At 43.1% G+C, this 20,073-nt stretch overlaps 1 protein-coding gene across 2 annotated transcripts; it reads left to right on the top strand.

Annotated features, from left to right (window-relative positions):
• Positions 1-141: 141 nt before the first annotated feature.
• Positions 142-17,481, top strand: acad8 (acyl-CoA dehydrogenase family, member 8). Of its 2 annotated transcripts, none has more exons than XM_024442953.2 (11): positions 142-276; positions 14,057-14,157; positions 14,425-14,594; positions 15,060-15,169; positions 15,305-15,381; positions 15,478-15,615; positions 15,828-15,963; positions 16,117-16,214; positions 16,302-16,454; positions 16,828-16,930; positions 17,097-17,481. In XM_024442953.2, exons 1-11 carry the CDS (start codon positions 165-167, stop codon positions 17,153-17,155), a joined length of 1,257 nt encoding a protein of 418 aa, XP_024298721.1. In that variant the 5' UTR covers positions 142-164; the 3' UTR covers positions 17,156-17,481. The 2 variants fall into 2 exon arrangements, with proteins under 2 accessions (XP_024298721.1, XP_042152162.1); XM_042296228.1 differs by lacking the exon at positions 142-276 and adding an exon at positions 680-857.
• The last annotated feature ends 2,592 nt before the right edge of the window (positions 17,482-20,073 follow it).

Below are 20,073 nucleotides of genomic sequence, written 5' to 3' on the forward strand. Positions count from 1 at the left end.
TAATGTATATTTCGGTGGTTAATTAAATAACGAGAAAAATGTGCCCTTTCCTGAAAAAGTATAGAAAAAAACTAAGCAAGCAACCCAATATAACAACTACACGTATCTTGCGTAATGGAACTACATTTCCCTACAGCAGCAGCGTGATATAACCAATAACCAACATGGCCATGGGGACGTTATCTAGAGTTGTCAGACTGAGTTCATGCATCGGCAGAAGTCGACGGTTAATATTTAACAGCGCACAGAGACGAGGAATAGCTTCGTGTATTGACCGTAAGCATTTTTGGTTTCCAAATCGTTGGTAGAGTAATTCCAGACTTGCACTACTAACCATCTGACGCGTTAGCTTAGTTGGGATGAGCTGAATAGCTATCTAAACTAGCTAACGTTAGCTGAGTACTGTAACGTAAACTCACCCCATTCCGTACAAATGTGCGCAACCGCGACATTCAAACGAGGCTACAAAGAAAACTAATGGGACTATGTTGACTTCAAAATCGGGGGTGTGAACTAGGTTTCTATTCATGCGTTGATCGACATGGTAATGGCTCTATAGTATTGGAGAAAAGTTGAAAAACTGACCCTCCGTTACATCGTGACGTGTCATGTCGTAACATTCACCACGCATAAAGCAACCTATTTCTGTCTTACAATCTCTCTCCACCTGGTGTAGCACTTCTCTAATCGTTTAAAAACAAGAAATGGACAGTGACGGGGGTAAGGGGGGATACCTAGTCATATTTTGCGTCGTCACTGTAAGCGATCACGACTCTCAAAAAAACTGTTTACTTCTGAGGATCACTTTAGCACCGTCCTAAAAACCAGATTCAAATTCGACACAAACCTTCAAATAGGTATGTAATCACACATTATATAAACTCTTTATAGTGTTTTATTTACATTTTAGAGGCGATAAGGTGATAAGTTGGACAGATCGAGTGAAAAAAGCAATTTTCCCACACAACATCTCTCCTTCTTACTATCACGCATTAGTTTCGCTTCCACACCCGCCATTTTTAAAAAGACCCGACGGGGCTCATTGCCTGCTTGAATCATGCAGAAACGGGCAGCGTTCAGGTCATGTCACTTATTTTGTTGGAAAGGGGAGAACGTGTGCTTTACAATGGTATTGACATTACAGTTGATCTGGAAGTATTACGTTTTTTAGGCGCTAAAATAAGGTCAATTGTACGGACCAATGCGATGTACACAATTGAGTGAGTTTACGTGTAACTGACTGCAGATAACGTTAGTGTTTTGTTTTTCATTGCCTAGTGTGCATTTTCCAGCAATGCATTCCTACTTAAGTACTAGCTAGTCATATTGACCACAGTTATTAACGACAGACAGTAACAACTAACGTTATACTACCTAAGTAGCAATGTAACCTCTGGTGGTCAAGTTGTACTCGATCCTTATTTTGAAGCCAAAGTAGTCGTGTTGATACAGTATTTAAAAAATATATATTTATTTAATGAAACCTGAAAATATTTTATTTTACACCATTATTTTCTTATTTTCAATGACGGCCTAACTGCCTGTTCAGGGGCCTTGTCAGCTCAGGGATTTGAACTTGCAACCTTTCGGTTACTAGTCCAACACTCTAACCACTAGGCTACCCTGCCGCCCCAAGACTTGTTAATTGTTTATTCCATGTGTAACTCTGTGTTGTCTGCTCACACTGCTATGCTTTATCTTGGCCAGGTCGCAGTTGCAAATGAGAACTTGTTCTCAACTGGCCTACCTGGTTAAATAAAGGTGAAATAAAAAAAAGAAGAAAAAAAAAGAGCTAGAACTGCAAGCATCCCTGTCAGAACCCATGACTTCACCAGTTGCGTTCTCTAAGCATGTGAAGAGAAACTCCTTGAGCATTTTGTATTTGTTGAAGCTCAGGTTGTTGCAGAAGGGCAGCACTTTCTCCAGGATCTTCTCTACTGTGCCCAGTGTCCATCTCCCCTCCTCCCTGGCCAGGACTTTAGCCTTGTTGTCTGCAGTGAACACCAACCCAAAGACCTCCGCGTCAAAGCCCAGCTGGAACATCAACACCTCCCCTGTTCCCTCAAGTCACTCAGCTGCATGTGTAACGGATGTGAAACGGCTAGCTTAGTTAGCGGTGGTGCGCGCTAAATAGCGTTTCAATCGGTGACGTCACTTGCTCTGAGACCTTGAAGTAGTAGTTCCCCTTGCTCTGCAAGGGCTGCGGCTTTTGTGGAGCGATGGGTAACGATGCTTCGTGGGTGACTGTTGTTGTTGTGTGCAGAGGGTCCCTGGTTCGCGCCCGGGTATGGGCGAGGGGGCGGTCTAAAGTTATACTGTTACACATGTCCACTTGGGTCCAACCATTGTGTATAGTTGGTGTTTTAGGACAATTTGTGGAAGGGCGTCATTGAAGAGTTTGCGTGAGAATAATGTTATAAGGTCTTGCAGGTCCAGTGGTCCCTCTTCTCCATTGTTGACAGCACCAAACTGCTTCTCATTGCCAACTCTTAATTTCTTCACTTTAAACATGTCTGGTATAAGGCCCTGTTTTCTGTTCATAACTGACATAAAGTAATCATTGCTGTAGCAACTCCTCATCAAACAAGATTTTCAAATTGTTTTTGTGTTGATGTATTTTAACCATATGAATTTTGAGATTGCATGCTGGTGAACAGGCAGGCCTGCTTGAGGACAGCCACTTGATTCGTATTGGTCAGCCATGGCTCCTTTCGACCTCTCTGAGGCAGGGGTGTGTGTACTATGCCCCTGTCTTTTTTATTTCACCTTTATTTAACCAGGTAGGCCAGTTGTAAATGGGAACTTGTTCTCAACTGCGACCTGGCCAAGATAAAGCAAAGCAGTGCGACAAAAACAACACAGAGTTACACATAAACAACACAATAGGAAAATCTGTATACAGTGTGTGTCAATGTAGAAGAGTAGGGCGGTAAAGCAATAAATAGGCCATGGAGGCAAAATAATTACAATTTCGCATTAATACTGGAGTGATAGATGTGCAGATGATGATGTGCAAGTAGAGATACTGGGATGCAAAAGAGCAAGAGGATAAGTAACAATATAGGAATATTTACAGATTGTCTGTGTACAGGAAAAGTAATCGGTAAGCTGCTCTGACAGCTGATGCTTAAAGTTAGAGAGGGAGATATGTCTCCAGCTTCATTGAATTTTGAAATTTGTTCTAGTCATTTTTTATTTTTATTTCACCTTTATTTAACCAGGTAGGCCAGTTGAGAACAAGTTCTCATTTGCAACTGCGACCTGGCCAAGATAAAGCATAGCAGTGTGAGCAGACAACACAGAGTTACACATGGAATAAACAATTAACAAGTCAATAACACAGTAGAAAACAAAGGGGGGAGTCTATATACAATGTGTGCAAAAGGCATGAGGAGGTAGGCGAATAATTACAATTTTGCAGATTAACACTGGAGTGATAAATGATCAGATGGTCATGTACAGGTAGAGATATTGGTGTGCAAAAGAGCAAGTAAATAAATAAAAACAGTATGGGGATGAGGTAGGTGAAAATGGGTGGGCTATTTACCAATCGACTATGTACAGCAGCAGCGATCGGTTAGCTGCTCAGATAGCTGATGTTTGAAGTTGGTGAGGGAGATAAAAGTCTCCAACTTCAGCGATTTTTTGCAATTCGTTCCAGTCACAGGCAGCAGAGTACTGGAACGAAAGGCGGCCAAATGAGGTGTTGGCTTTAGGGATGATCAGTGAGATACACCTGCTGGAGCGCGTGCTACGGATGGGTGTTGCCATCGTGACCAGTGAACTGAGATAAGGCGGAGCTTTACCTAGCATGGACTTGTAGATGACCTGGAGCCAGTGGGTCTGGCGACGAATATGTAACGAGGGCCAGCCGACCAGAGCATACAGGTCGCAGTGGTGGGTGGTATAAGGTGCTTTAGTGACAAAACGGATGGCACTGTGATAAACTGCATCCAGTTTGCTGAGCAGAGTGTTGGAAGCCATTTTGTAGATGACATCGCCGAAGTCGAGGATCGGAAGGATAGTCAGTTTTACTAGGGTAAGCTTGGCGGCGTGAGTGAAGGAGGCTTTGTTGCGGAATAGAAAGCCGACTCTTGATTTGATTTTCGATTGGAGATGTTTGATATGAGTCTGGAAGGAGAGTTTGCAGTCTAGCCAGACACCTAGGTACTTATAGATGTCCACATATTCAAGGTCGGAACCATCCAGGGTGGTGATGCTAGTCGGGCATGCGGGTGCAGGCAGCGATCGGTTGAAAAGCATGCATTTGGTTTTACTAGCATTTAAGAGCAGTTGGAGGCCACGGAAGGAGTGTTGTATGGCATTGAAGCTTGTTTGGAGGTTAGATAGCACAGTGTCCAATGACGGGCCGAAAGTATATAGAATGGTGTCGTCTGCGTAGAGGTGGATCAGGGAATCGCCCGCAGCAAGAGCAACATCATTGATATATACAGAGAAAAGAGTCGGCCCGAGAATTGAACCCTGTGGCACCCCCATAGAGACTGCCAGAGGACCGGACAGCATGCCCTCCGATTTGACACACTGAACTCTGTCTGCAAAGTAATTGGTGAACCAGGCAAGGCAGTCATCCGAAAAACCGAGGCTACTGAGTCTGCCGATAAGAATATGGTGATTGACAGAGTCGAAAGCCTTGGCAAGGTCAATGAAGACGGCTGCACAGTACTGTCTTTTATCGATGGCGGTTATGATATCGTTTAGTACCTTGAGTGTTGCTGAGGTGCACCCGTGACCGGCTCGGAAACCAGATTGCACAGTGGAGAAGGTACGGTGGGATTCGAGATGGTCAGTGACCTGTTTGTTGACTTGGCTTTCGAAGACCTTAGATAGGCTGGACAGGATGGATATAGGTCTGTAACAGTTTGGGTCCAGGGTGTCTCCCCCTTTGAAGAGGGGGATGACTGCGGCAGCTTTCCAATCCTTGGGGATCTCAGACGATATGAAAGAGAGGTTGAACAGGCTGGTAATAGGGGTTGCGACAATGGCGGCGGAAAGTTTCAGAAATAGGGGGTCCAGATTGTCAAGCCCAGCTGATTTGTACGGGTCCAGGTTTTGCAGCTCTTTCAGAACATCTGCTATCTGGATTTGGGTAAAGGAGAACCTGGAGAGGCTTGGGCGAGGAGCTGCCGGGGGGGCAGAGCTGTTGGCCGAGGTTGGAGTAGCCAGGCGGAAGGCATGGCCAGCCGTTGAGAAATGCTTATTGAAGTTTTCGATAATCATAGTCATTGGCAGCAGAGAACTGGAATGAAAGACGGCCAAAGCAAATGTTGGCTTTGGGGGTGATCAGTGAAATATACCTGCTTTAGCGTGTGCTACGGGTGGGTGTTGCTATGGTGACCAGTGAGCTGAGATAAGGCAGGGCTTTACCTAGCATAGACTTATAGATGACCTGGAGCCAGTGGGTTTGGTGATAAATATGTAGTGAGGGCCAGCCAACGTGAGCATACAGGTCACAGTGGTGGGTAGTATATGGGGCTTTGCTGACAACTGATGGCACTGTGATAGACTACATCCAGTTTACTGAGTAGAGTGTTGGAGGCTATTTTGTAAATGACATTGCCGAAGTCAAGGATCGGTAGGATAGTCAGTTTTACGAGGGTATGTTTGGCAGCATGAGTGAAGGAGGCTTTGTTGCGAAATAGGAAGTCGATTCTAGATTTAATTTAGGATTGGAGATGCTTAATGTGACTCTGGAAGGAGAGTTTACAGTCTAACCAGACACCTAGGTATGTATTTTTCCACATATTCTAAGTCAGAACCGTCCAGAGTAGTGATGCTAGTCAGGTGGGAGGGTGCGGGCAGCAATCGGTTGAAGAGCATGCACTTAGTTTTACTTGCATTTAAAAGCAGTTGGAGGCCTCGGAAGGAGTTTTGTATGGCATTGAAGCTTGTTTTGAGGTTTGTTAGCACAGTGTCCAAAGAAGGGCCAGATGTATACAGAATGGTGTCGTCTGGGTAGAGGTGGATCAGAGAATCACCAGCAACAAGAGCGACATCCTTGATATACAGTGGGGCAAAAAAGTATTTAGTCAGCCACCAATTGTGCAAGTTCTCCCACTTAAAAAGATGAGAGGCCTGTAATATTCGTCATAGGTACACTTCAACTATGACAGACAAAATGAGGGAAAAAAATCCAGGAAATCACATTGTAGGATTTTTAATGAATTTATTTGCAAATTATGGTGGAAAATAAGTATTTGGTCAATAACAAACAAGCAAGATTTCTGGCTCTCACAGACCTGTAACTTCTTCTTTAAGAGGCTCCTCTGTCCTCCACTCGTTACCTGTATTAATGGCACCTGTTTGAACTTGTTATCAGTTTAAAAGACAGCTGTCCACAACCTCAAACAGTCACACTCCAAACTCCACTATGGCCAAGACCAAAGAGCTGTCAAAGGACACCAGAAACAAAATTGTAGACCTGCACCAGGCTGGGAAGACTGAATCTGCAATAGGTAAGCAGCTTGGTTTGAAGAAATCAACTGTGGGAGCAATTATTAGGAAATGGAAGACATACAATACCACTAATAATCTCCCTCGATCTGGGGCTCCACGCAAGATCACACCCAGTGGGGTCAAAATGATCACAAGAACGGTGAGCAAAAATCCCAGAACCACACGGGGGGACCTAGTGAATGACCTGCAGAGAGCTGGGACCAAGGTAACAAAGCCTACCATCAGTAACACACTACGCCGCCAGGGACTCAAATCCTGCAGTGCCAGACGTGTCCCCCTGGTTAAGCCAGTACATGTCCAGGCCCATCTGAAGTTTGCTAGAGAGCAAACTTTGGATGATTTGGATGATCCAGAATAAGATTGGGAGAATGTCATATGGTCAGATGAAACTAAAATAGAACTTTTTGGTAAAAACTCAACTCGTTGTGTTTGGAGGACATAGAATGCTGAGTTGCATCCAAAGAACACCATACCTACTGTGAAGCATGGGGGTGGAAACATCATGCTTTGGGGCTGTTTTTCTGCAAAGGGACCAGGACGACTGATCCGTGTAAAGGAAAGAATGAATGGGGCCATATATCGTGAGATTTTGAGTGAAAACCTCCTTCCATCAGCAAGGGCATTGAAGATGAAACGTGGCTGGGTCTTTCAGCATGACAATGATCCCAAACACACCGCCCGGGCAACGAAGGAGTGGCTTCGTAAGAAGCATTTCAAGGTCCTGGAGTGGCCTAGCCAGTCTCCAGATCTCAACCCCATAGAAAATCTTTGGAGGGAGTTGAAAGTCCGTGTTGCCCAGCAACAGCCCCAAAACATCACTGCTCTAGAGGAGATCTGCATGGAGGAATGGGCCAAAATACCAGCAACAGTGTGTGAAAACCTTGTGAAGACTTACAGAAAACATTTGACCTCTGTCATTGCCAACAAAGGGCATATAACAAAGTATTGAGATACTTTTGTTATTGACCAAATACTTATTTTCCACCATAATTTGCAAATAAATTCATTAAAAATCCTACAATGTTTTCTGAAGATGTCGTTCCCAAATGTTTTCTGAAGATGTCGTTCCCATAGCAACGATTAAAACATTCCCTAACCAGAAACCGTGGATTGATGGCAGCATTCGTGTGAAACTGAAAGCGCGAACCACTGCTTTTAATCAGGGCAAGGTGTCTGGTGACATGACTGAATACAAACAGTGCAGCTATTCCCTCCGCAAGGCTATTAAAAAAGCTAAGCGTCAGTACAGAGACAAAGTAGAATCTCAATTCAACGGCTCAGACACAAGAGGTATGTGGCAGGGTCTACAGTCAATCACGGACTACAGGAAGAAATCCAGCCCAGTCACGGACCAGGATGTCTTGCTCCCAGGCAGACTAAATCACTTTTTTGCCCGCTTTGAGGACAATACAGTGCCACTGACACGGCCTGCAATGAAAACATGCGGTCTCTCCTTCACTGCAGCCGAGGTGAGTAAGACATTTAAACGTGTTAACCCTCGCAAGGCTGCAGGCCCAGACGGCATCCCCAGCCGCGCCCTCAGAGCATGCGCAGACCAGCTGGCCGGTGTGTTTACGGACATATTCAATCAATCCCTATACCAGTCTGCTGTTCCCACATGCTTCAAGCTGGCCACCATTGTTCCTGTTCCCAAGAAAGCTAAGGTAACTGAGCTAAACGACTACCGCCCCGTAGCACTCACATCCGTCATCATGAAGTGCTTTGAGAGACTAGTCAAGGACCATATCACCTCCACCCTACCTGACACCCTAGACCCACTCCAATTTGCTTACCGCCCAAATAGGTCCACAGACGATGCAATCTCAACCACACTGCACACTGCCCTAACCCATCTGGACAAGAGGAATACCTATGTGAGAATGCTGTTCATCGACTACAGCTCGGCATTCAACACCATAGTACCCTCCAAGCTCGTCATCAAGCTCGAGACCCTGGGTCTCGACCCCGCCCTGTGCAACTGGGTACTGGACTTCCTGACGGGCCGCCCCCAGGTGGTGAGGGTAGGCAACAACATCTCCTCCCCGCTGATCCTCAACACTGGGGCCCCACAAGGGTGCGTTCTGAGCCCTCTCCTGTACTCCCTGTTCACCCACGACTGCGTGGCCACGCACGCCTCCAACTCAATCATCAAGTTTGCGGACGACACAACAGTGGTAGGCTTGATTACCAACAACGACGAGACGGCCTACAGGGAGGAGGTGAGGGCCCTCGGAGTGTGGTGTCAGGAAAATAACCTCACACTCAACGTCAACAAAACTAAGGAGATGATTGTGGACTTCAGGAAACAGCAGAGGGAACACCCCCCTATCCACATCGATGGAACAGTAGTGGAGAGGGTAGCAAGTTTTAAGTTCCTCGGCATACACATCACAGACAAACTGAATTGGTCCACTCACACAGACAGCATCGTGAAGAAGGCGCAGCAGCGCCTCTTCAACCTCAGGAGGCTGAAGAAATTTGGCTTGTCACCAAAAGCACTCACAAACTTCTACAGATGCACAATCGAGAGCATCCTGTCGGGCTGTATCACCGCCTGGTATGGCAACTGCTCCGCCCTCAACCGTAAGGCTCTCCAGAGGGTAGTGAGGTCTGCACAACGCATCACCGGGGGCAAACTACCTGCCCTCCAGGACACCTACACCACCCGATGTTACAGGAAGGCCATAAAGATCATCAAGGACATCAACCACCCGAGCCACTGCCTTTTCACCCCGCTATCATCCAGAAGGTGAGGTCAGTACAGGTGCATCAAAGCTGGGACCGAGAGACTGAAAAACAGCTTCTATCTCAAGGCCATCAGACTGTTAAACAGCCACCACTAACATTGAGTGGCTGCTGCCAACACACTGACACTGACTCAACTCCAGCCACTTTAATAATGGGAATGGATGGGAAATGATGTAAATATATCACTAGCCACTTTAAACAATGCTACCTTATATAATGTTTACATACCCTACATTATTCATCTCATATGCATACGTATATACTGTACTCTATATCATCGACTGCATCCTTATGTAATACATGTATCACTAGCCACTAACTATGCCACTTTGTTTACATACTCATCTCATATGTATATACTGTACTCGATTTCAGCTACTGTATCTTGCCTATGCTGCTCTGTACCATCACTCATTCATATATCCTTATGTACATATTCTTTATCCCCTTACACTGTGTATAAGACAGTAGTTTTGGAATTGTTAGTTAGATTACTTGTTGGTTATTACTGCATTGTCGGAACTAGAAGCACAAGCATTTCGCTACACTCGCATTAACATTGCTAACCATGTATATGTGACAAATAAAATTTGATTTGATACAATGTGATATTCTGGATTTTATTTTCTCATTTTGTCTGTCATAGTTGAAGTGTACCTATGATGAAAATTACAGGCCTCATCTTAAGTGGGAGAACTTGCACAATTGGTGGCTGACTAAATACTTTTTTGCCCCACTGTATATAGAGAAAAGAGTCTGCCCGAGAATTGAACCCTGTGGCACACCCATAGACTGCTATAGGTCCGGACAACAGGCCCTCTGATTTGACACACTGAACTCTTTGAGAAATAGTTGGTGAACCAGGCGAGGCAGTAATTTGAGAAGCAGTCTTGAGGTGGGCTTCAGTCCCAGGGTTGCCATCTACAGCTAAAAAAAAAAAAAAAAAAAATTCAGCAAGAGACAAGTTGCTACATTTATACAATACAACCTTTTTCCATAACGTTATCGAGCCAATTAAGAAGGAATATCTTAGTAACTTTTATAACGACGTTTGAAGCAAAATTAGTCATAATAATTAGAGGTCGACCGATTTATGATTTTTCAACACCAATACCGATTATTGGAGGGCCAAAAAAGCCAATACCGATTAATCGGACGATTTAAAACATTTATTTGTAATAATGACAATTACAACAATACTGAATGAACACTTATTTTAACTTAATATAATACATCAATAAAATCAATTTAGCCTCAAATAATGAAACATGTCCAATTTGGTTTAAATAATGCAAAAACCAAAGTGTTGGAGAAGAAAGTAAAAGTGCAATATGTGCCATGTAAGAAAGCTAACTTTTAAGTTCCTTGCTCAGAACATGAGAACATATGAAAGCTGGTGGTCCCTTTTAACATGAGTCTTCAATATTCCCAGGTAAGAAGTTTTAGGTTGTAGTTATTATAGGAATTATAGGACTATTTCCCTCTATACCATTTGCATTTCATTAACCTTTGACTATTGAATGTTCTTATAGGAACTTTAGTATTGCCAGTGTAACAGTATAGCTTCCGTCCCTCTCCTCGCTCGTCCCTGGGCTCGAACCAGGAACACAACGACAACAGCCACCCTCGAAGCAGCGTTACCCATGCAGAGCAAGGGAAACAACCACTGCAAGTCTCGGAGCGAATGATGTTTGAAATGCTATTAGCGCGCTAACTAGCCAGCCATTTCACTTCGGTTACACCAGCCTCATCTCGGGAGTTGATAGGCTTGAAGTCATAAACAGCGCAATGCTTGACGCACAACAAAGAGCTGCTGGCAAAACGCACGAAAGTGCTGTTGAATGAATGTTTACGCACCTGCTTCTGCCTACCACCGCTCAGTCAGATACTTAGATACTTGTACGCTCAGTCAGATTATACGCAACGCAGAACACGCTAGATAATATCTAGTAATATCATGAACCATGTGTAGTTAACTATTGATTATGATTGATTGATTGTTTTTTATAAGATACGTTTAATGCTAGCTAGCAACTTAACTTGGCTTACTGCATTTGCGTAACAGGCAGTCTCCTTGTGGAGTGCAACAAGAGGCAGGTCGTTATTGCGTTGGACTAGTTCATTGTAAGGTTGCAAGTTTGGATCCACCGAGCTGACAAGGTGAAAATCTGTCGTTCTGCCCCTGAACGAGGCTGTTACCCACCGTTCCTAGGCCGTCATTGAAAATAAGAATGTGTTCTTAACTGACTTGCCTAGTTAAATAAAGATGAGATAAAGGTGTTAAAAAAAAACAACGGCAAAATCGGTTTCCAATCATAATGAAAACTTGAAATTGGCCCCAATTAATCGGCCATTCAGATTAATCGGTCGACCACTAATAATAATTATTGGGAGCTATGTATGACATGACAATTTGAAAAAGATTTTAAAAAAATAAATTTAAAAAATCAATGGATGTCGATTTAACTCATTTGACTGCTATGATAAGGCACAAGGCGGAATGGTATATGGCCAATATACCATGGGCTGTTCTTAAGCATGACCCTACACGGAGTGCTTGGATACATTTGTTAGCATTGGTATATTGGCCGTATACCACAAACCCCTGGGGTGCGTTAATTGCTATTACAAACTGGTTACCATAATTGTATTTTTTTGTCATACTCGTGATAGATGGTCTGATATACACTGCTCAAAAAATAAAGGGAACACTAAAATAACACATCCTAGATCTGAATGAATTAAATATTCTTATTAAATACTTTTCTTTACATAGTTGAATGTGCTGACAACAAAATCACACAAATGATCAATGGAAATCAAATGTATCAACCCATGGAGGTCTGGATTTGGAGTCACGCTCAAAATTAAAGTGGAAAACCACACTACTGGCTGATCCAACTTTGATGTAATGTCCTTTAAAACAAGTCAAAATGAGGCTCAGTAGTGTGTGTGGCCTCCACGTGCCTGTATGACCTCCCTACAACGCCTGGGCATGCTCCTGATGAGGTGGCGGATGGTCTCCTGAGGGATCTCCTCCCAGACCTGGACTAAAGCATCCGCCAACTCCTGGACAGTCTGTGGTGCAACGTGGCGTTGGTGGATGGAGCGAGACATGATGTCCCAGATGTGCTCAATTGGATTCAGGTCTGGGGAATGGGCGGGCCAGTCCATAGCATCAATGCCTTCCTCTTGCAGGAACTGCTGACACACTCCAGCCACATGAGGTCTTGCATTAGGAGGAACCCAATGGCAGTCGGGCTACCTCTGGCGAGCACATGGAGGGCTGTGCGGCCCCCAAAGAAATGCCACCCCACACCATGACTGACCCACCGCCAAACCGGTCATGCTGGAGGATGTTGCAGGCAGCAGAACGTTCTCCACGGCGTCTCCAGACTGTCACGTGCTCAGTGTGAACCTGCTTTCATCTGTGAAGAGCACAGGGCACCAGTGGCGAACATATTTCTTGTATCAAATAGTAACCGATAGTGGCATATATATTAATTGGCTACTTTATGGCCAACAGAGGCACATTTATAATTCTCCACATTTAATGTCAGTTTCATTGAGGCCATTGAGGCCCATTCTAAATATATCACAGACAGTGTCACTAGCAAAGCACCATCACACCACCTCATCCATGCTTCACAGTGGGAACCACACATGCTGAGTAGGAGAATGGATGCTCTCACAGTGACATGCCGGTTGAAACCAAAAATCTCAAATGTGGACTCGTCAGACCAAATGACAGATTTCCACCTGTCTAATGTCCATTGCTCGTGTTTCTTGGCCCAAGCAAGTCTCTTCTTATGGTGTCCTTTAGTAGTGGTTTCTTTTCAGCAATTCGACCATGAATGCGTGATTCACCCAGTCTCCTCTGAACAGTTGATGTTGAGATGTGTCAGTTCAAGTAACAATGAAGCATTTATTTGGGCTGCAATTTCTGAGGCTGGTAACTCTAATGAACGCATCTTCTGCAGCAGAGGTAACGCATCTTCTGCAGCAGATGTAACCTTCATGTCTTAAAGTAATGATGGACTGTCATTTCTCTTTGCGTTATTCAGCTGTTCTTGTCATAATATGGACTTGGTCTTTAACCAAATAGGGCTATCTTCTGTATACCACCCCTACCTTGTCACAACAGAACTGATTGGCTCAAATGCATTAAGAAGGAAAGAAATTCAAAAAATACATAACAAGGCATACCTGTTAATAGAAATGTATTCCAGGTGACTACCTCATGAAGCTGGTTGAGAGAATGCCAAGACTGCAAAGCTGTCAAGGCAAAGGGTGGCTACTTTGAAGAGTGTCAAATATAAAATATATTTTGATTTGTTTAACACTTTTAGGTTACTACATGATTCCATATGTGTTATTTCATAGTTTTGTCATCACTATTATTCTACAAGGTAGAAAATATTAAAAATAAAGAAAAACCCTTGAATGAGTAGGTGTGTCCAAACTTTTTACTGGTACTGTATATATTTTTAAGAGAAATACCATGGTGGCTGCAGTGCAACTTAGAAATAGCCCAAAAACCTGCAACCTTCTAACAATACATTTTCACATGCGACATCGTTTTCAAAGTAGCCCAATTTGGCCAGAACATGGCAACACTGTTCTGGCCTGACCTACGTTGAGTTGGATGGATGTAAAGAAAGGGCGTGTGTCATGTTCAATGGTTGTTTGAACTTTTTCACATGAAGAGAAATAGTATGTTTAAAAGGATTCTGGTCATTTTTACCTTACTCTACAGTATTATCATTGTCTTATACCACTAGGCTTTATTCAGTATGTGCCATGCGTGACACTATTCTTAACTCCCACCTTGCAGCTGCTCATGGCCTCAGCGATGAACAGAAGGAGTTTCAGAAGATGGCATTTGACTTCGCAGCCCATGAAATGTCTCCACACATGGCTGAGTGGGATGAAAAGGTACTAACTACTGTGCAGTGCAGCTTGTTTAGCTAGATTTTTGAGCCACTTTAAAATCGGACTCCCTTTCAACCCATCCATGTCAATGGAAGAAATGGAACAGTATCAAACATATGGAAACTACATTTGACTCCTTTGCATCAATGCCATTCCAATGAGCCTGACTTCCTACAGCTCCTCCCACCAGCCTCCTCTGCAATCACTCATCCCCTTTTTGTGTAAGGGCATTTGTTTGAATGTAAAAAGCATATTTTTTTTATTGTTCAGGAAATCTTCCCGGTGGAGACCATGCGAAAGGCTGCCCAGCTGGGGTTTGGGGGGATCTATGTACAGCCGGAGGTGGGGGGATCTGGCCTGTCTCGCCTGGACACCTCGGTCATCTTTGAGGCGTTATCGACAGGCTGTGTCAGCACCACAGCCTACATCAGCATTCATAAGTAAGGCCTGGCCAATGCCAGCAATCACCACAACATTCAACCTCTCTAAAGGGTCTGCTCAAGAGACCCCTGCTTTAAATTAATATGTAGTCAATTGCCTATAGGGGATTTTTGGTTATGATTACGATGATTTAGGATTCTGATTTTTCAACGCCGATACCAATTATTGGAGGACCAAAAAAAGCCGATACCGATTAATCAGCCGATTTTATATTTGATATATATATATATATATAAATATTTTATAATGACAATTACAACAATACTGAATGAACACTTATTTTAACTTATTATAATACATAAATAATAACATGCTCAATTTGGTTTAAATAATGCAAAAACAGTGTTGGAGAAGAAAGTAAAAGTGGAATGCAATGTAATGGGCGTCCAAAAAGGCCAATTTACTGATTTGTTATGAAAACTTGAGTATGGGGTGTTCATTAATGGATGCTCATTTCTGTGCAGCATGTGTAACTGGATGATTGACACCTTCGGCAACACCGAGCAGAGGGAGAAGTTCTGCCCTGAGCTTTGTACGATGGACAAGTTTGCCTCTTATTGTCTCACTGAACCAGGTTGGTATTTTGTCTTCATCTTTCTAGTATATGATAGTGTGTCATGCATTGACACCATGAACCTGTGTAATGTGGTTATGAAGTAGTTTTATTTCTGAATCTTTTTGTCTTATTGAATCTCATTTCACGTTTCAGGCAGTGGCAGTGATGCTGCTTCGTTACTCACTACTGCAAAGTTGGAAGGACACCATTATATCCTCAATGGTTCCAAGGTACTGTTTTTAATTCATCTCCATACTATAGCTGATCGAATAAATCGTGATATAAAGTGGAAGTTCCTGTCTCACTCTGTATGTGTCCTACTGCAGGCCTTCATCAGTGGAGGAGGAGACACAGACGTGTACATAGTAATGTGTCGGACGGGAGGGAAAGGTCCCAAGGGGATCTCCTGTGTGGTGGTGGAGAAAGACACTCCAGGACTCAGCTTTGGCAAGAAGGAGAAGAAGGTAGCTGGCATTTGATTGATGTTGGTATTGTCTTAAATTGGTAATTTTGAATACAATCATTATGTCTTAAACTGTAAAGCAGGAACCTACAAACTTACATGGTCTGTAGACATGAGGACATTAACCAAGTGAAGCCATGTCCACCAGGGGCCATAGTTGAGTCCCTGAGGGATGCAGTGATTTTCCAACTGAGGCCTCTCCTCTCTCTCCAGGTGGGATGGAACTCTCAGCCAACTAGAGCAGTGATCTTAGAGGACTGCCACGTCCCAGTGACCAATCGGCTGGGTCAGGAGGGACAGGGCTTCAACATTGCTATGAGAGGCCTGAACGGAGGCAGGATCAATATTGGTGAGATGGCACCAGATTTACCTTTTGTTTCAATCGTTTGTTATTTGATTTTATTTATTTTAAGTCGTTTTTGCTTAACCCATTTTATTCACAGGTTTTGAAAACACAACCAATTCAGCTACATTAACTTACATTGGGTTTATCTGCCTGCAGCCTCTTGTTCTCTTGGGGCGGCCCATGCATGTGTACAGCTGGCGAGAGATCACCTACTAGTACGCAAGCAGTTTGGAGAGGCTCTCTCCAACAACCAGGTAAGCATCCCATCAAGTCTACGGCTTTGAATTGGGAAAGACCTTTAGTAATCCAATAGGATATTTGATTCTGGGTTCCTTCTGTAGTTCCTGCAGTTTAAGTTGGCAGAGATGGCAACCAAGCTAGTGGCATCACGTCTGTTGCTACGCGAGGCTGCCGTGGCACTGCAGGAGAGCAGGTCTGACGCTGTGTCCCTCTGCTCCATGGCCAAACTCTTTGTCACTGACGAGTGCTTCAACGTGAGTCAATATTATCTCTTAAAATGGTTCTTATGAAAATACTTATGAGTATTTACTGTAAAACCCTCCATTAGCCTGGGTGTGTATTTTCTTAAACTGCAGCAGACTTGTTTTGACATGCAAGGTTGAAATGCAGTGAAATTCCACTGCAGCAGACAATTATACTTTTTTGGGACCCAGAGCTTATTATAGGCCAGTGTTTATTTGCTAAAATGTGAAACAATGCCCGGCCATTAAGAGACCAATGCTTGGAGACTCAACATTTAATGGACGTTTTACAGTAAGTGGTCTCCTTTTGCACACTGGTAATGATGTAGTCTATCAGATGTAGCTGGACAGCTCTCACACACACAGGTATCTCTGCAATCAACAGATCTGTAACCAGGCACTCCAGATGCATGGTGGATACGGTTACCTCAAAGACTACGCTGTTCAACAGTTTGTCCGGGACATCCGAGTACACCAGATACTGGAGGGTATGTATATACCTTGCTTACCATGACAAAGCTGTCCTTCTGAAACTCTGCTTTGTAACAGGTGGTTATTAGTATTTGAATGGTACTGCACATCTCTTTATAAAATTAGGTACTGTTGTTGCACTGACAAATTACTGACGGTTTACCCTTTTATATTTCCTTTCAGGAACAAATGAAGTGATGCGGATGATAATTGCCAGAAGTTTACTGTCAGAGTCTGGATAAATGTAATGCCATGGGCCATCCAAAATGGACTTTGTCTTGAAGGGGTGGTGGTGGCAGCCATCATGTGGCGTGTGACTGGATCCCTCAAGTGTCTTTTTAAAGGGGGAAAATACTATAGCAGTTTTGTTTTTGAGATTGTAAACAGGACAGGAGGACCTAATGGAATTAAATGTTATGTAAACATGTGATTTAAATAAGTTACTCATTGAGAGATACAGTATGGAAGTGGAACCACGTTATAAATGTAATATTTCTCCATGCTGTATTTTGTGGTTAAGTATTGTGAAGCGTTTTGGTTGTCTTGCAATAAAAACAATGCATCTATACATTTTTTTAAAAAACCTTTAACTAGGCAAGTCAGTTAAGAACAAATTCTTATTTTCAATGAAGGGTTTAACTGTCTGTTCAGGGGCAGAACGACATTTTTACCTTGACAGCTTGGGGATTTGAACTTGTAACCTTTCGGTTACTAGTCCAACGCTCTAACCACGAGGCTACCCTTGCCGCCCCAGATGTATCAGATGGTTAGTTTGATATCGTGTATTCAGTTATGATAACATTTGAAACAGGAGCAAGTTTGGTTCAAGATAATTCCAGTTGAATCCTAAAACAAATGTATCTAGGCGGGTTGGATAACTAAAGTTTCATGTATGGTGTGTACTATAATATTTGGTGCTCAAATGTGACTGGATTGTCAGTCATTTACTCAATAAAACTGACAGCACTAGATAAGTTTAAATGTGAATTTTCTCAGCTGTGGTACTACATTACGATGAGAACAGTGTTAAAACGGCTGCATTGGACCTTTATCAAATTATTTCTGGGTAACAAATATGTACCTGTGATGGAAATTCTTGTTCGATGCAAAAAACAAAACAAAAAAAAGCTCTTACACTGAATGGCCATGATCAATTTCACAGTATTATTCCAACCTCAGAACACAGGAAAATCACATGACTGCACTGGGCCTTTGAGTTAAGGGAAGAATATTTAAAGGCCAGAAATCTCAGCCATTGAACAAACACAGCCTAGCATTATACATTCCAACTACCTAATTAAGATTAATATATTCTCAGTATACATGAATGTGATAAAACCACAATATTCTGTAATATAAGTTATTAGATACGTGTACAAGTATGGGTCAATGCTTTAAACATTTCTAGTATTGAAATTCTATAAAATACCTGGATAGAGCATGTATGGCAGATTTTACTGGAGTTGTAACAACTCAACATGAACAGTTGGCCTGAGAAGAAGACTGTGTCAAGGAGGACTAAGGGAGTGTGCTTTACTGTATATCAGGTATTTGCTGTGTGTGGAGTTAAATGTTTAACCCATCTCTATGGGAAGTGATGTGCGTTCTTGAGCATATTCTCTCCAGACAACATCTCCCTTATCAATAACTGTCATAACAATTTTACACAATGTATATAAGTCAAACCTGTCAAATACAGTGCATTTGGAAAGCATTCATACCTAGACTTTTTCCACATTTTGTTATGTTAGCTTTATTCTAAAATAGATATGGCCCCCCCATATCTACATACAATACCCATAATGACAAAACAAAAACAGATTTTTAGAAATGTTTGCAAATGTATAAAAATAAAAAAACACATTTATATAAGTATTCAGACCCTTTACTCAGTACTTTGTTGAAGCACCTTTGGCAGCGATTACAGCCTAGAGTCTTCTTGGGTATGACGCTACAAGCTTGGCACAATTGTATTTGGGGAGTTTCTCCCATTCTTGTATGCAGATCCTCTTAAACTCTGTCATGTTGGATGGGGAGCATCGCTACACAGCTATTTTCAGGTCTCTCCAGAGATGTTAGATTGGACATTCAGAGACTTGTCCCAAAGCCACTCCTGCATGGTCTTGGCTGTGTGCTTAGGGTCGTTGTCCTGTTGAAACGTGAACAATCGCCTCAGTCTGAGGTCCTGAGCGCTCTGGAGGTTTTCATCAAGGATCTATGTACTTTGTTCATCTATCCCTCGATCCTGACTAGTTTCCCAGTCCCTGCCACTGAAAAACATCCCCACATCATGCTGCAATGACCATCCTACACCGTAGGGATGGTGCCAGGTTTCCTCCATACGTGACGCTTGGCATTCAGGCCAAATATTTCAATCTTGGTTTCATCAGAGAATCTGGTTTCTAATGGTCTGAGAGTCTTTAGGTACCTTTTGGCAAACTCCAAGTGGGCTGTTTTGCCTTTCACTGAAGAGTGGCTTCCGTCTGGCCACTCCACCATAAAGGCCTGATTGGTGGAGTGCTGCAGAGATGGGAGAACCATCTCCACAGAGGAACTCTGGAGCTTTGTCAGGGTGACCATCGGGTTCTTGGACACCTCCCTGACCAAGGCCGTTCTCCCCCTACTTGCTCAGTTTGGCCAGGCGGCCAGCTCTAGGAAAAGTCTTGGTGGTTCCAAACTTCTTCCATTTAAGAATGATGGGGACCTTCAATGCTGCAGAAATGTTTTTTTGTACCTACCCTTCCTCAGATCTGTCTCAGCACAATCCTGTCTCGGAGCTCGAAGGACAATTCCTTCGACCTCATGGCTTGGTTTTTGCTCTGACATGCACTGTGAGACCTTATAAAGACAGGTGTGTGCCTTTCCAAATCATGTCCAATCAATTGAATTTACCACAGGTAATCATGTTGTAGAAACATCTTAAGAATGATCAATGGAAACTTGATGGAACCTGAGCTCAATTTAGGGTCTCATAGCAAAGGGTCTGAGTACTTAAGGTATTTATGTAAAAAAAAATATATATACACATTTGCAAAAATTTAAAAAAATCTGTTTGCTTTGTCATTTGCTTTGTGGGGTTTTGTGTGTAGATTGATGAGGATACATTAGAATAAGGCTGTAACATAAAATGTGGAAAAGTCTGAATACTTTCCAAATGCAC

The sequence above is a fragment of the Oncorhynchus tshawytscha genome, linkage group LG13 (genome assembly GCF_018296145.1).
Source record: "Oncorhynchus tshawytscha isolate Ot180627B linkage group LG13, Otsh_v2.0, whole genome shotgun sequence".
NCBI classification, from domain to species: domain Eukaryota; kingdom Metazoa; phylum Chordata; class Actinopteri; order Salmoniformes; family Salmonidae; genus Oncorhynchus; species Oncorhynchus tshawytscha.

Coding starts and splice junctions, on each gene's coding strand:
- acad8 (XM_024442953.2), top strand. CDS start 165: ATGGCCATGGGGACGTTATCTAGAGTTGTCAGACTGAGTTCATGCATC. Junction 15,382..15,477: donor ATATCCTCAATGGTTCCAAG/GTACTGTTTTTA, acceptor GTCCTACTGCAG/GCCTTCATCAGTGGAGGAGG. Junction 16,215..16,301: donor AGGCTCTCTCCAACAACCAG/GTAAGCATCCCA, acceptor TTCCTTCTGTAG/TTCCTGCAGTTTAAGTTGGC.